Here is a 17,650-nt window from a genome sequence, read left to right as displayed (position 1 = left end):
GTTTCAGGTGGAAGGGAAATGAGTTTAATTAGTGTGCAAGCTTAATAAATCCTTATATGATTTGAAACAATCTCCAAGACAATGGAATAAGAGATTTGATATGTATATGCATCAAATCAGGTTCAAACGATCCGTATACGATCACTACTTATATTTCAAGAATCTGGAGCAATCTACAACCGTCTACTTATTGCTCTATGTGGATGATATGCTCATCATGAGCAAAGATAAATATGTGATCAAAAGTATCAAAGCCAAGCTCCAAAGAGAATTTGAGATGAAAGAGCTTGGATCAGTTCAAAAGATACACGGTATCAAAAAAGAGGTCATTCATCACTTAATTATCAAAGGATCACAAAAATAGCAGTAGACAACTTAGTTTCTAAGACTAAGTGCAGCTGCCAATACCACAAAATGGTATAAAATATAAATCCCGAAATTCTACAAAAGGTCATTCAACTAAGATTTTTTTTTTTTAAATTTTCAAATAGCAAATAATTCTTGAAAATTGTCATATACCGGAATTCTTCTATTCAAATCCTAAAATATCATATTTTTTTGTACTACAAATAGTTTGATCATTCACAAAGAATGTATGTACGCAGTTCAGCTGTAATTCTAAATCTCTAATTTTTCAAAAGTCTACTTAAATTATTTAATATCATCATAATTGGAATCAAAAAGCTCAGTTAGCTAAAATTATTGAGTTCTGCAATTCTAAATTCCCTCAATTTTCCTAAAGTCTACTTAGAATCAAAGATATTTTTTTTTTAAACAAAAAAATTGTCATTATTTTTTTTAAGAGATTATTCTTCTAATTTTAAATAGATCGAGTCTAAATTAATAAAATTTTATACTATAAATTTAATTCACATTAATTTTTAATATTTTAAATGTGAAATTCTTATTTTACAAGGCAATCACACACATATTTATAGCTACGTTCAAAATAAGACCTATGTAATTGTCAAAAAAAATAAAAATAAATAAGACCTATGTAATCAAACGAAGAAAAATAAGACAAATTTTCCATTTTGAGGGTATTTTCACCACATCTATGTAGTTTGATGCTGTCAGAATCCAGGACATGAGGACAATGCTCAGCTCATGAATTTTGTATGATATATTGAACACAAAAGCTAGTATAGTTTGCAGATCATTATATATTTATAGTATAAATCATATATTTATAGTATAAATCAAAGTGTTTTATACAACACATAAGACATGAAAGAATTAGAACTAAGAATTATATCACTTATTTCTACTTATCTTTTTGAACTCTGAATTTGCATAATTTGGTTTTTGAGGTGAAAAAGAATCTAATCTTCTCAAAAGTTTAAAAGCCAAACTGTGTAAGAATCAAAGATCTTATTATAAATGCCCAATTATTTACCATGGATCAGCTATAATTACAGACTCAAATTAAGAATAGTTTAACTTTCTGTGTGTTCATCTTGCACCCGAAGCCTCATTCTCAGTCACAATATTTTCATCAACAAGTATTTGGTACTGAACATCGGCATTTCCATTCTCCAAAGATGGTAATGGATGAGGATCCCTTTCACTATACAAACAAAAATGAAGCTTAAGAAGTAATGCCAAAACTCCATAAGCAAACAGTGAGAGCCATAGTGATTGACAAAATCAGTGACCAAAATTAATAGAACATTTCTAACTACAAACACTATCATGCTATGTGGTGCTTCAGTGTTCTAATGAGCTATAACAATATCCCAGATGAGTTTGTCACAAATTTTGTATTTTTTCTTCAATATCTCTATGCAAAAGATAAAATGTGTAAGGAAGGTTAGAACTTACGTTAGTGAGTATATGATGAGCCCAATAACTACAACTGCAAAAGAAAGAAAGTATAACCAATCAACCTGCAAAGTTAAGATTGAATTCTGGTTAGATTTGCTACAACATGCAATGAGGATTAATTATAGAGAATGTGAAAGATGGTATGATTGGTACCTGTTGATGATAGAAAAAGATTCGAAAAATAACTGCCCACATGTCGGCGGTGAGAACAGAGAGATTGAACATTGTAGCACCACTTAGCTGCAACAGAGAATTCCCAAAGAAAGTGGTTAAAAACAGGTATTAGTCAATTTGTAGTTGTTAGTCCATATTGTTGCCAATTTTGATTGTGCATTGAAACATAGTACTTATAATGAAGAAAGTGACCTTGAGAACATATGGAACAATTGTGTAGAACATAAAACCAGCAAGAGTGAAGCCAACAAAAGCCAATATCTGAAGACAAAATCAAATGAACAAATACAAAGATCAGTAGAAGCAATGCTAATGAATAATGCAGATCTATAACAACAAGAGATTATCAATTCTTTGAAGAAAATTTTGAAACTTTAGTTACTTACAATATCCGTGGACAAGTTGATTGACTCCAAACTCTTCAGCTCTATCAAAGGTCTAATTGAGTGTTAAGAAATGAAAGCAATAGCTATAAAGTCATATATTGTATCAACAGTGCTTATATATTTTGCAAAAGCTGCAATGGGTGGATACATCTCACAAATAGTTACTAGAAATCCAAAGACACCAATCATAGAAACTACTTCAACGCGATCTTTCTTCTTTACACAAAATTCCTGCAACGTATGATGATCGACTAAGTGTAGCTCGTAAAAGGAATAACCTCAATTGGTTACAATTTCAGTTACAACTTACAAGTAGCTTTAGGTGCAAATAGATGACTAACCTCCCCAACATTGCTCATAGCGAAGAAAAGAGTCCCCACGATCACAAGTGCGTCGCCAAGTAGAGGTCTTGAACCACCTAAAATAATAAACAAGTTGAAAAATGAGACAAGCGTTCAAAATATAGGACTGATTCAAATACTTCCAATAACAAACTCAGGCAGACCAGAAAAAATTAAGAAAAGTTACATAAATGAATGATGGTAGTATTATCTTAAGAAAAGTTGAAAAGTTAACAACCTCCATCACCCGCTCCTGAATCAGAGAAGATCACCAAAGCGAGACCCGCCACACATATGGCTGCACCAAAAATTTGCCACAAGGAATATCGAGTGCCTAGGAAGATCCATGTTAACACTATGGCCCATGCTATAGTTCCACAATCCAATAATTGCACACTAGTAATTGATGAGAATTGGTATGCTTTATTAACTGCATCAAGAGAAAAACACATTGCCATTCAAAAACCAAACAAATATTTTAGGAATTAGTTGTCATATTTTAAGACCCTACTCACTATCATAAACCACATAAATATTTGTTAATTGATAGTAATGAATGGACACTCAACCACCTCTATATTGGCTTGCAGTACTTTCGTCCTATTTATTCCAAAATTGACTACTTATCTAGATCCAAAACTTCATAAAGAAACTTTATGGAGACTTTGAACATTTGGGCTCTACCATAAAGTTTCAGCAAATACATTTAGTCTTTATTGTATATCTAAAAATTTCACCATAACAAGAAATAATGTCAGAATCCATATTTGTTACAAATGGACCTATCAATTCCATACCATTACCCAAAAAAAAGTTGATTAGCTTTTATAAAAAAGAACCAGTTCAGCTCAGAAACGGACAAAAGCTAAAGCAAGCATTATCACTCACCAAGATAATTCCCATGAACATCAACTAACCCCAATAAGAGATACCAATACCAAGAAACCTGCAGAACCCCACAAATTCTCTATCAAAAATTTTGGAATTTAATAACCAACAAAGCAATTATAAGTTAATAATCAGTTAAACTCGGTAAGCCATTTGTCAAAAGTTCAACTTCTCATTCCCATTTACATATTAAATTAAAAAAGAAATGCACCTAATGGATCTTAGAAATAATGTTGAAAATGGTTGAAAAGGCATGTTTTTATAAGAAAAGTAATAAAATTAAGAAAAGGGTCGTATCCCATTTCTACATACATACCCTTAATCTCTGGCGCCTGTACAACAAGATACTTCCATAAAACAAGCCCAAGCTTAAGTAAATAAAAATGCTCTGTGTAAGAGGCGCATCCACACCTGAAATGGGGAATTGGTGAATCAAAAGAAACAGATCACAAAATCCAAAAATCTGAAATGGGGTTTTAATTACTGAAGTCACCTAAACTGGCAATGAGTGATGAAGTGAAACTCATAAGAGCTAAAGTGAAGGAGACCACTTGACCCAAGAACAAGAGGTACAAAGTTTTTCTAGTCTCATGGTTACACCACCAGCTTCTGTTAAACACAGAGAAGTTCATAACCAAACTCTAGTAAATATCACCCTCTCTAATCTAATGATGAAAAAGTGTCACTTTTGAATGGATTTGTAGTTGTATGAGGGAGACGTGAGAAGAGGGTGTTCTTCATTTTGTGCTCTAAAATGACCACTCGGCTTACCTTTCAAGATCTGTTATGACCGGTTGATGAAATCTAGATAGATCACGTTTTTCCTTTGCAATTGACCACAGTGAATTGGTTATCATTAGTAGCACATTATTTCAATATAAAATCCTATTTATATTGGTTAATAAATAAATAAATAAATAAAATTGTGATTCACCCACTCACCCAACTGCCAAGGAAGTGGAGATGTTGACAATTTCATGATGTTAATTAAATGAAGAGATTTCATTGGAAATAGAAAGTGTGACCGTTAAGTTGAGACAGTCACTCACACAACCAACCAAACTTGGCAACCCAACACATAATTTGTCCTATTGCATATTACTGGGCGGCAAACTCACCACGCAACTGCTGGGCCACCAACCTCATTCATGTCCAATTTGTTTGGGATAAATTGAAGAATATATTTTTTTTTTATATTCATTAATAAAAAATAATCTTTATTAAATTTTATTAAAATGTATTTACTTTTTATGGGTGAGTTGTTTAATATACTCTCATCCTCTAAGTTTAAGGGATTATTTCACAAAAACATAAAAACAACAAAAAAATTACAAAAATACGGTTTTATGGAATTTTAAATATTTTTACGATTTTTTTGGTTTTATTTACAGAAACTACGGTCTTTTTATGTTGTAATCTTGTTAATTTGTTTGTTGATTTTTTGTTATCTGTATGTTATTTTTCGTTGTTATTTTCATGTTACTTTTATGTAGTTTTCTTGTTGATTATATGTTGTTTTCGTGTTATTTTTTGAAAAACCGTGTAAAAATATAAATATTTTACAAAAAATAGTGTCTTATGTAATTATTCCTAAGTTTAACACATAATTTACATTAATCTTAGAAGTATAATAGAGACATTATCTATAAAAGTGAGTATATCTTACCGAATATAAAAATAAAGATAAAAATTAAAACAAATAAAGTAAAATAAATATACAATATAATTTCATCAATTATTTTTATTTTATATTCAATAACAATTTTTGACTATTGTGAGACATGGGTTGATTTTTTTTTTCATTTCTAAAAATATATTATTTTTACACTCCATTTTTTATAATGAACACTATACATATAATTACAAGTGTTCACGAATTAGTTTGTTTCGAATTTTCAATTTTTTTCAAAAGTAAACCAGTATTATAGTTTTTTAAAAATTCAAAATTTAATCAGATTAGTTAAATGATCAAACTAAACCAAACGAATCAACTCAAGAACAAATTAATTTGGTTCAAACCATAATTTGTATTTCGTAATTGTTCTTTTTCTTTTTTACAATAATTGTAATCTTTTTAGTAATTCTTTTACTTTTAATAAATTTATAATACATAAATAACAATAATAAAAAAAATATTCTCATTACAATAGTAAGTTAATATCAATATTTTACCTAAATTTATCTCCAAATTCCAACATTCCGTCCTAAAAAAATATATTAAGTATATAAAATAATTATACAGATTGGTTTGGTTTAAATCGCCACCGAAAATTTTGAAACAGTGACCGAATCAGAGAATTATAAAGAGTCTAAATTAACTAAATTATTGATTTGATACTGAATTTATTTGATTTGGTCTCAAATAATTTAGTCCAAATTAATTAAAGTTTGGAACTACAAATTATAAATTATATTTTACGTATCAATATAGTCAATGCTGATGCTAGTTAAGATAAGATTCCTCCATTCTACTCCACCCCACTCTAATTTTACTTTATTTTATTTTTTTTGGACAAACCCTCCAATTCTAATTTTAATCAATAAATAATTGTCATGCAATCCCATAGATTTCATAATAAATAGCGTTAAATATAGTGGTGGTTACGTGAACTAATAATTGTTTTGTTTTGTTTTGCTTGTTTTTATCTGAAACATATTATTATTGTGCCATTGATTTGTTGATCTAATTGTCGTTTTTACGATGAGTGAGTCGTATTCAACCTTTCATTGTATTATTGTCTTTTTTATTCGGGTAAATACCATTTTAGATCATGTGTTTTGCAAAAATTACAAATTGAATCCTGTGTTTTGTTAAATGACAAAATGGACTCTGTATTTTCTTAAATAGTAAAAATAGGACCCTGAGCTTAATTTTTGACAACTTTTTTTTAACACAACCAACTTGAAGACAATGCTTAATACGAACAGATACAAAAAATGTAAACAGTTTTGTCATAGCACTTTTAGATCGGATTATAATTAAACTTTATTTTGATAAAAAATCAATTCAGGGTCCTATTTGTATTATTTTAGAAAATACAAGGTCCATTTTGTCATTTAAGAAAATATAAGGTCCAATTGATAACTTTTGCAAAAAAAAAGGTCCAAAATGGTATTTACCCTTTTCATTCATAGTGAAGTATGAAATGCTTTTTTAGTTGTAGCCCATTACAACAAGTGAATGTAATGGGCAAATTTATATTTTAAAAAAGGAAAAGGACTAAAGGAGTGACTATTTATGAGCCAAATATTTTGGCTTATAATTTATTTATTTTGAGTACTTGCTGGTTTCATTAAATATCAAAGAAGCCAAACAAAATTACATAATGGAAGGTAGAGAATAATTATCCAATCCAAACTTTTTCTTTACACAATAACAAGTTATCAGTTTGCCTTAATAGATCTCCTTATTGAAACATTTAAAGTGTTATATTATTTATAAATAATATAATGTATAGATTAAATATGTATAATAAATTAATATGTAACATATGACATTATATATTAGTTGTCATCATTTTAATTATAATATTTGGGGTAGGGTTGTACATCGGTCGGTTTGGGCGGTTTATCCTATATATTTTCTAACCCAATCTAAAGTTCGGGTTGCTAAAATTTAAGTGCAACCCGCCCAATTTAAAAAAAAAAAATCTATAAACCGACCAACGGTTTGGGCGGTTTGGTCGGGTTAACCCGCCCAAACCGGCCAAACTTTTTTTTTTTTTTAGTTTTAAAGTCAAAATCAACAAAAATTAAAAAAATAAATTAAAAATACCACATTCCACCAAAATACAATACCAATATGACTTTAAAACTAATAATTAAGTATATAACTTTATATTATTATATATTTAATCATTTATATTATATATAATAAAAACTAAAAAGTTTAAAAAAAAATAAAGGTGCAAAATCGGGTTGGTCGGGTTAATTGGGCGGGTTGGACCTATTTTCAACCCGCCCAATTAACAGATTGGGCGGTTTGTAATTTTTTCGGGTTATTTCGGTTTGTAATTTTTATCGGTTTTTTCGGTTCGGTTTGGGCGGGTTATTCGGTTTAGGCGGTTTACAAATTTTTTTGTACAACCCTAATTTGGGGGACTTAATCACCAATATTAAAAGTACAAAAAATGTTACATATCTTAATTTGAAATTCTTAATGCATTATATTAGAGTTAGTCCCACATTGCTAATGTGTGGAAATAAATTGTGATATATAAGATGAATGGGCTACTCCTCCCATTGCCAATTGGTTTTGGGATGGAACCTCATTCATCTTATTCCTCAAATTCTAACATGGTATCAGAGCCACTTGTGATCCGTTGTGAGCCCAAATTGCCACCGGTCTAAAAAGCCGTTTGTGATCCGTTGTGAGCCAAAGTGCCGCCGGTCCAAACAGATACTTCTGCTATCTCCCCTTTAACCTCCATTTGGGACCTTTCGGCCAATGTGTGCCAATTTCTAGTGTTGGGGTCTTTGACCTGTTTCAAAATCCACTAATTTCCCGACGTGTACACCCACAAATTTCCCAATATTTGGCCTTGTGGGATTCTTTCAAATGTCACGTTCGACCCTGTGGTCTTAAAGGTCGTTCGTTATACCCACACTTTCCAGGTCCAAACGTGAGGAGGGTGTATTAGAGTTAGTCCCACATTGCTAATGTGTGGAAATAAATTGTGATATATAAGATGAATGGGCTACTCCTCCCATTGCCAATTGGTTTTGGGATGGAACCTCATTCATCTTATTCCTCAAATTCTAACACTATAAGAGTTATGGTGTGTACATAAGTTACATTTGAGTCCATAATATCCATGGAGGTTATGAGTTTGAATTTCGAATGGTGATATCTTAAACACTATATAAAGAGGTGTAAGGTGCTTATATTGAGATGAGAAATTTTCTATCAAAAAAGCACATTACTAGAAAATCCTAAGGCATAATAATTTTTAAAGCTATTTCCTAGAGAGTTCCCTTAGTGCTTAGAGATAAGAGAAAATAAGTTTTTGGACAAAGGTGTAATACCTTGTTAAGTCATGGTGATCCCCACTAATCTACACTAAGGTTGTGAGTGAGTGTTCTTAGAAATAATAGAGAGATTACAATGGAAGAATGAAATAAGATGAATAAAAGACTAAGACAATTACAACTCTAAACAAAATATTACAAGGACAATATATTAAATAAAGAGTTACAATCCCAAAGCACAAAATACAAATAAAAGAAAAGAGTTATAACTCAAAACTCAAATATACAAGTAAATGTAAACTATATAAAAGCATATACACTACTACAATATGGGTATTTAGCTTCCCTTTTTTTAACCCATTTTATAAAAAGGGAAGCTAAAGGGTGTGAAAACACCCACCTAATTCGAAATTGACATTTAGAGGCGGTTTTTTGGTAAAAACCGTAGGTATATATATTAATAAACCCTATCCCGTCGGTTGGAAATTGGGAATTTTTGAGGGTTTTGGGGAGACCCTATGCCGTCGGTTCCTAGCAAAGAACCGACGACATAGGTGCACACTTTATTGACACGTGTGCACCTATGCCGTCGGTTCTTTGCTAGGATTGACGACATAGGGTCTCCCCTTAATAACCTCTGCATCGTCTTCTTCTTCCTCACTTCTTCTTCTCCAGCATACCAGCCACTTCTATAGCAGAGAGAAACCCACAAAAAAACCCACGAAAACCCTCGCCAACCACCTCTAAAAACCCACATATCTCTCTCATTTCTTCACCATTTCACCTCATTTTTGTCTTAAAAGTTTCTATTTTCAATATCTAATCCCATACACTAAAAAAGTTTTGTTTTTTCACCCATTTACACTGTACCTGAACCTATTTTAAAAAAAGGTGGTGGTTTAACTCCGACCACCGATTTTAGCAGAGAAATCGTTTAATCTCAACGTTCATTAAGGTATAAATATGATTTCTATTCATTTTATTAATGTACATTGGTATTATTTTGTTTTTGTAAATTTTTTTTTGGGATTTTTTCATTTTATTAATATTATATTGTGTGTGCTATAGGTGGCTGGATTTTTGGTCGCAATTTGTCGCCGGATTGCGTTTATAAGGTAAATATTTATTTACTTGATATATAATATATATATGTATATATTTTGTATTTTATTATTGAATATGTGTTTATATATATGTTGTGTGTATATATATTGTGTATATATTATTTGTGTATTTGTATTGTATATATATTTGTTGTGAATGAGAATGAGAGGTAGTAGGAATTTAATTAGTTTAGAGTTAAAGTTTTTAAAATAATGGTAGTGTGATATTTAATTGATTATATATGTATATATATGTATATGTTATTTTAAAAAAAAATTAACTATGAAAATTAGTAACTAGTAACTTGCTACTTTGTTTAAAATTAAAATTTTAATTTAGCTGTATATTGCATTATGTTATAGGTTGTGTGCTAATATTTGAGAGTCGATCGACATATTTCGGTGTTGATCGGATTTGCAATAGGTATATCCATCCGCTAACCTTTTGTTATTATAATTAATTATCAATGCATGCTTAGTTGAGTTTTAATATCTTAAATATTCATCCGTAGTGAAGTAGCATCTGGGAATACATGTATTGCGGTCGGATGGGTGGATAAATTTTGTATTGTTTATGTTAGTTTCTTTGTTCTGTATTGTTATATTTGTTTTGTTTGTTACTTTGGGCACTTTTAAAATTTTTGGGAACGTCCAATTACAGCCGTTATGCTGCCAAAATTTCGGTAGAATTTGGATCAAATTTCGGTAGAATTTAGTGTTAGTAGCATGATTATCAATGTCAAAGTTCATATTTGAAAGGTTCTCAAATTTTGTTTGTTAATGGTGTAGATATGGCCAACTCGGGTTCAGGATCTGATTCAGACCCAGAGGCAGAGTGTCCAACAGTAATACCTACAAGAGGGCCTACTCAAATGAATGAAATATCCAAGCTAATGGATCAAGGCAAAAGAGTGGCCCTCGAGGTTAATGACAAAGGATAATACTGCGGGAAAAGCTATGCTAAGCTCGTATCCACTCTATGTGTCAGATGCCGGCAGACGATAGGGTTGTCCTATAAAAACTGGAAAGAAGTCAACCCGACTCTGAAAAATAAAGTTTGGAACGACATACAAGTAAGCTATTATTTGTTAGAATTTTGATTTGTTTTTCTATTAATTCAAATGTTCACTCTAACCGTGTTTGTTTCCCTTCAAACTAGACGGGGTTCATTATGCCGGACTCCTTCAAACATGATTTTCTCATCCTAGCTGGGAAGTTAATGAAAGACTTCAAGAATAGGATGAAAAAAGACATCATAATGCCCGCTTTGCAAGAGAAGGATCTGGGACGACTCGCACAAGTCCCTGAAAAGCACCCCGAGATCGACGCTGCAGATTGGTGCACTTTTGTTGAAAGTCGACTAACTCCTGAATTTCAGGTACGCTAATTATATTAACACTAAGATAAACTCTTAAATACAAGTACATGTATCTAATGTATTTTTTTGGCATTGTAGGAATTGAGTAAGGTGCAACGTGAACGTTCCTCGAAAATTCAATCCAGACATCAAAGTGGCCGGAGTGGAATGGTGAACGTACGGGAAGCTGTGGTAAGTAATGCTTAAAATTTAATGTGCTATAATGTGCTATAAAATTTAATTGGTACTCATTTAATTGTTATAACGTGATGTAGAAAAAGGATCTCGAAGTCGCAGATCCCCCCGCCACCGTGTTTGGATTAAATCTCGCACCAAGAGTCGAAAACTTGTCACTGATTACGACAAGGAAATTGCAGAGAAGATAGTAAGTATATATTAATCCTTAATTCAATTCTAGTCATGAGTTAGTGTATATAATTCATATACTAATTGCTTGAATATATGCGTGCATTAGGCTCAATTAGAGGAGAAGCTTAGTCAGGGACAAATTCAGGTCCAGGGCAAAAACGATATCCTGACGCAGGCGCTCGGGACACCAGAGCATCCTGGACGTGTCAGGGCTGCTGGGTATGCTATTACTTCAAATGTTTTTTATTTAGTTACACAAATAAAATCGTAGTTAATTTGCATTTTATGATTTGTAGGTTCCTAACCAGGGCATCTCAACTGTTCGGCAGGAAGAAAAGGGAAGTGTCTGATGTTGTGGCTCGACAAGCGAAGGAGATTGAAAAATTAAAAGCCGAAGTCCAATCCCTTAAGCAGAAGACAAACGCTGCCGAACAAGAGGAAGAAGGAGAGGTGGCGGGTGAGGCGTATGTTCCACAACCATACGCTCCTCAAGATGAGGTACAACCACAAACTTATGCTGAGGAGTTTATTTCCCTCAACGACCAAGGTATCCTGTACAATTTCGATGACCATGCGGCCCTTAATTAGCAAGTACATCTCTGCTCTGAAAACATCGACAACATTGTGGCCCGAGCGTATTTGTACGAGCATGTTGGTATGATCAAAGTTCACTGCCAGGACTACGATGATTCACATGCCCGGATTATGGTGTCGGAAATCCTGCAAGAGGACGCTGAAATCCCAGTCCCAATTGAAGAGTGCAGATATGTTAGGGACGTATACCAGATGTTCCTTCCTTGGCCTAAACACTTAATTCTAACAACCGAGTTAACTTTTCTTATAAATTAATTATTAATGATTAGTGGAGTTTGAATATCTTCAATATTCATCCGTAGTGAAGTAGGTTTTGCGAATATATGTGCTGCAGTGGGATGGATGAACAAACTACTGTTATATATGTGTTATTTGTCGTTATACAGGCATGTTTAAACTTTTTGGGGGCATTCAATTACAACCGTTATGCTGCCGAAATTTCGGTAGAATTTGGATAAAATTTGATATATATATTATGTTCCATTTTGTTTAGGGTCCACTCGCTCAACCGCCCTCAAGACGTGATGCGTCGAAGGGGAAAGCTCCATTGCTTTCTCCACAAGGCGGTGGTGCACGGGAAGATGACTTGTTCACGGAAGAGAAGATGGCGTTGATCCCTAATTCGCTAAAATAGATGATTCGTGAATTCCTGAGGCTCAAAGATAAACGTGATATAATCACAATTCCTGTCTACCAAGGATTCATTGCACCGCGTACCCAGATCACGTTATCTGGAGAGGATTTGCAGCAGGTTGCTACGTGTGACTACATCGGCAACCAGGGAATGCTGTTTGGAATGATGTATACTCTTCTTTAATCTAATTAACCTTATATATATATATCAAATTCTAGTCAAATTATTATAAGACACTGACACTTTTTTTGGCAGGAACATCTGGGAGAGCATCAACGGTCTGAGAAAAATTTTCAAGTTCTACGACCCAGAGCTTCTCGTAGTGCATGGGAACACCAATGAAGAAAAGAGTCAGTCTTTTGACGATGCGGCAAGACGATTCGCTAATTGGTTATCATTAATGAATAGCAACCACCAAATGTTCTTTATTCCTTAGAATATCGGGTAAACTCTATTTAATTCTTTAGTGCTAATTGTTCATTTCTATATTATGACTTCAAATTATTTTTATACTATCTTACTTATATTCCAATATAATTTTCTAGGATTCATTGGACGCTAGTGGTGGTTACGCCAAGGAAAATTATCCATTTAAACCCTGTAAGTGGCCGCCTAATTCCCGAAGAAATAGAACAAATGATCGGAAGGTAAATAATTTAATGACTTCTTATGTAACAAATTTAAATTAACTAACAAATTGAAATGCTAATATAATTTTTCAAAACAGTGCATTCATGTATATAGGGGAAGCACATCAGTATCTTGGCCAGTGGCTAGGAATTAACCAAGCAAACTGTCTAAGACAACCTAAAAGCCAAGAATGTGGTTTTTATGTTTTGAAATATATCACTGACATCGTCGCACGTGCAAACCCCAACCGTTACATACAAGATCAAAAAGTTGTAAGTTTTAATTATTGATTATAGTATATATTTATTATAATAACAAATATATAATATACATATATATATAAACTAACATAAATTTTTAATTTTTTTAACAGCTTGGGGGTAAGAAGCAATACGATCCAAAAACTGAATTGTTACCACTACAGCGAAAGTGGATAGAACAATTGATGGCAGTGATTCACGATGACGATTGAGGTTGAAAGGTCCAAAAAATTTTCTTCATTATGTAATTTTTATAGATTAACTTGTAGTTTGATTTATTAACTTATTAATATTTTTAACTAATTTTACATTAATGTTTGTGTAATATTTAATTACTTTTATGAAATTAAATTATGTATTTTACCGAAATTTAAATAATATTTAATTTACATTTTAAAAAATAAATATGTAATTTAAATTAAATAAAATAATATATAAATTAATAAATATATAATTAAAATGTACTTAAAATTATATAATTAAATTAAAAAAAATTGAAAAAACTGAAATTCACTTGCTTTTGGCATCGGTTGCTACGCTACCCCTATGGCGTCGGTTCCTAGCTAATAACTGACGCCATAGGGGTACATATGATGTCGGTTCATATATACCCTTTAACGTCGCCCTGATCAGCGTCGGTAGCGAATTTTGCGAAAACCGACGCTGAAAGGGCTTAAAAACCGCCTCTAAAGGGGTTTTTTGTAGTAGTGATATATATAATTGTGTATATATATAATATAGAATATATACATATAATAGATGATATATAGTAGAGATATAAAGAGTAGTGTATATAGAGAGTGTATAGAGGAGAACAAGAGAACAATATAAAACTTGAGAATTGAATAAAATAAGAAAGAAGAACAAACACCCAAAGTGGAGATGAAGATCACCAAAAGCTTGAATAAAGTTTCTACACCTGTATCCAAGAAGATTATTTTCCCCTCTATGAAACACTTAGGGCTTTGTGGAAATACTTCTAGGAATTATCAAGCCTTGGAACTCTCTAGCTTTGTGTTTGAAAGATAGAAGAAAAGAGTATGTCTCAAAGGGTGAACCAATGCCTCTATTTATAGTGTTTAGGATCACAAACTTTGAAATTCAAACATCCCACACCCAATGGCTGTTACCATTTCTTAATGGGGTGCAAATGGGATCAAATGGGTGATTTGGAGGTTATGGGAGTTGTTAAAAGCCATCCCAATAGGAAAAAACGTTTTACTATTAATGCTGAAAAAAAATAGTAACTAGTTACTAGTTATAAAATTTTTCAGCTTTTGCAAATAACACTCCAACCTATTCCAAACCACTTTTTTCGGAATGCACTCTCGGATAACCGTGACCATTTATATATATATACATATCATCGATGCTTTCTTTTCGAAATGTCTGCTTCAACCGCTGTTTCACCTCCCAAAAAGTAAGGTTGGCTTGACGAGCGCAGATGTGAGGAAGCATTCCCACTTTATTTTGTATCACTTATACACATTATAAATGATAAAATTCAATCCCCAATAATTATATTTAAATTATAGTTTTTGAATTTCAAAAAACTAAGTTGTGTAACCACTCTTTACACACTTAATTAGTGATCATGTGGAAGTTACAAAATATAAGTAACTCTACCTCTTATGTTACAACTATTACATATATGTAACTCCCAATCACATTATATTGTGATTATTACATGTATATAATTCTCAATTATATTATATATTATATTCATAATAATATATATATATAATATATCACAATTTTAATCTTAAACATTATATTATTTATTACTAAGATGGAAATAATTTATGTTATTTTCATATCCATCTAAGTAAAATTTATAAATATTAAATTAAAATTTATATTTAGAATTTTTCATTCTAAATTGGAAATTTTAATTAAATAAATATATATTTAAAATAAATAGATTAAAATAAGTATCAAAGAAAATACAACTCTCCTTAAATAATGAGCTTTATTATTATTAGGATATTCGATCTCCATTGTTGGTCTTACAATAGTTAAATGTTTTCAATATAACCTCGAGACGCTTGACTTCGTCCCCCTATGGATGGTTATTCGTTGAACGCATTTAACACCGTAAGATCTCATTTGATAAGTGTTTTGTAAGTTTTCGTCTCTATTATAGACTCTCCCCTACGGTGACTACTTAGAGATAAACTTATAAAACATGAAACAATGGTGGCAGCTCATAAAATGAGAATAACCTTGACTCTCGCCTACCGGGACAACGTTGGATTCTTATTTTGATCGAATAAAAGGTTGCTAGAATGGTTTGCATTTTAGATGAGCTGACAACTCTATTCAATGAATGATACTTTCACTCTCGCCTACCGGGATACTGTATCAGTTTGTTGAAGATCTTGGAAATTATTTAGGATTGTATGTGTAAAGCCCGCTTAGTTAATTTGGAAATTAGCAGTTATTTATGTTAATCAGGAAATTATTTATAGCCATTTAAATAATTTATCTTTGTTAATTATGAAATTCAGATATGCATAATTATGTCATCAGCAGTTTTTATATTTCGCATTTCCGGTGTCCGGTATTTTGGAACTCGGCGTTTGGCTCAGTAGAAATCACAACTTAGTATGTTAGTATTTTGGGGACGGGTTTTAGACATTGGGAATGTCGGGAATGGCCGGGAATTTAGAATGTCCCAAAAATACCCCTTTAGTATGATTTTCATGATTTTATGGTGGAGGGGCAAAATGGTCTTTTTGCCCCATTAGTGTTTTGTCTTTTATGACTTTATAAAATGGAAAATAAATAATTACTTAAGTGTTTATTTGGCTGAATATAATGATATGTATAGCTTTTATTCATTTTTCCAAACTTAGAAAATAAAATCATTTTTTCTCAAAAAAAAATCAAACACTCAAAGCTCTCTCTTTCTCCCTCTTTCTACCGAGACTTGGGCTGCTAGGGCTGGGAATTTTCTGCCTAAAGCTTGTGATTTTCTTCTCCTCTAAGTGTAATTCAAGTCAAGGTTTGATCCCTTATAATTTCCTTTGTGTTTTCTTGAAATTTAAGTGAAAATAGTTGAGTAAATGCATGTGACTTTGAGAGATGTTACTGCTGTGTTTTGTTGTTGATTTATGAGGATTAAAGCATGATTATTATTGTTGATTGAGCTGTGTTGAAAGCATGTTGTATTGATTGTTTAAAGCTTTTAGTTTATATGTTAAAATAGGTGATTTTTTGAGAGAAAATGCCATGTTTTGTTTCTGTGAATTGCTGGATGTTTCTGTTTGTTTTCAGAGATGTTTTTAGGCTTAGTTAAGTAGAATTAAGCTTATGGATTGCATGTTTAGGTGGTTTTGCTCAAGCTTGAGTTTGGAACTCAAAGCTTGAGCTCCAATGGTGAATTTTGCATGTGTGGTTTCTGGGTAGGTTTGATGCCTTTGAAATGTCATTTGGGGCATATAGAACAGGTCTGGAAAGTTTGGGACCAATTGGGATTGAATTGGTCAAGTTATGTGATTTTTAGTTGGCTGCCTGCGAGGAACCGGAATTCCGGTTGAGCATCCGAATTCGGATGGGGGTTCGAATTTTAACCGGAATTCCGGTTGGGCAACCGGTCTGCCGGTTGGGGGATTTTTCAGAACCCTAGTTTTCCTCGTTTTTGGGTTTTTAGGGGTATTGTCATGCTTTTTATCGATAGGGAAACTTTTAGTTTCAAGTTTTAGTCCCCGGGAAGTGATTTAGCGTGTCACTTATAGCGTTGTGATTTTTATGGTTTAGGAGCCAGTAATCCGTCGTTCAGCTTCAGTTCCAGTCAGGTTGACCGGCACACCTGAAATCGGAATCCAGGTAAGATTAGTATAACAGTATGCATATGTAGATTACATGTTTAGCGTGCATGTAGGAAGCCTGCTAGATTACATTAGATATGTATTTAGGCTTCGAACCACCCAACCCTGTCACGTCTGCAGACAGCCGGAGTATGACCAAGCGGAGTATGACCGGCTCGACCGATCAGCCGACACTTGGTTGGTGGTTCGGTGCTATTGACCTATCCCGTCGGTACAGGCCGGAGTATGACCAGCGGCGGAGTATGACCGGCTCGACCGATCGGGAGGATACTTGTCAATAGTACCGTCCCCC

General features: G+C 32.6%; 1 protein-coding gene and 1 long non-coding RNA gene across 2 annotated transcripts; one reads left to right on the top strand and one right to left on the bottom strand.

Annotated features, from left to right (window-relative positions):
* Positions 1-1,166: 1,166 nt before the first annotated feature.
* LOC115711672 (uncharacterized) lies at positions 1,167-4,474 on the bottom strand. Its single transcript, XM_061111646.1, has 11 exons — positions 4,107-4,474; positions 3,930-4,024; positions 3,614-3,671; positions 2,964-3,155; positions 2,726-2,802; positions 2,533-2,615; positions 2,385-2,436; positions 2,191-2,259; positions 1,978-2,064; positions 1,822-1,886; positions 1,167-1,567 (listed from the first exon to the last, which is right to left on the bottom strand). Exons 1-11 carry the CDS (start codon positions 4,243-4,245, stop codon positions 1,453-1,455), a joined length of 1,032 nt encoding a protein of 343 aa, XP_060967629.1. The 5' UTR covers positions 4,246-4,474; the 3' UTR covers positions 1,167-1,452.
* Positions 4,475-11,044: 6,570 nt separating this feature from the next.
* Positions 11,045-11,843, top strand: LOC133035418 (uncharacterized). The gene is made up of 3 exons (XR_009686637.1): positions 11,045-11,426; positions 11,517-11,629; positions 11,707-11,843. It is a non-coding gene; the product is annotated as an uncharacterized LOC133035418 (long non-coding RNA).
* The last annotated feature ends 5,807 nt before the right edge of the window (positions 11,844-17,650 follow it).

This window comes from Cannabis sativa, chromosome 3, assembly GCF_029168945.1.
Source record: "Cannabis sativa cultivar Pink pepper isolate KNU-18-1 chromosome 3, ASM2916894v1, whole genome shotgun sequence".
Taxonomy (NCBI): Eukaryota; Viridiplantae; Streptophyta; class Magnoliopsida; order Rosales; family Cannabaceae; genus Cannabis; species Cannabis sativa.
Note: the sequence above shows the minus strand (reverse complement) of the source record. Positions and strands in the feature narration are given on the sequence as shown.

Coding starts and splice junctions, on each gene's coding strand:
- LOC115711672 (XM_061111646.1), bottom strand. CDS start 4,245: ATGAACTTCTCTGTGTTTAACAGAAGCTGGTGGTGTAACCATGAGACT. Junction 4,025..4,106: donor ATCACTCATTGCCAGTTTAG/GTGACTTCAGTA, acceptor TCCCCATTTCAG/GTGTGGATGCGCCTCTTACA. Junction 2,803..2,963: donor TTCAGGAGCGGGTGATGGAG/GTTGTTAACTTT, acceptor TTATTATTTTAG/GTGGTTCAAGACCTCTACTT.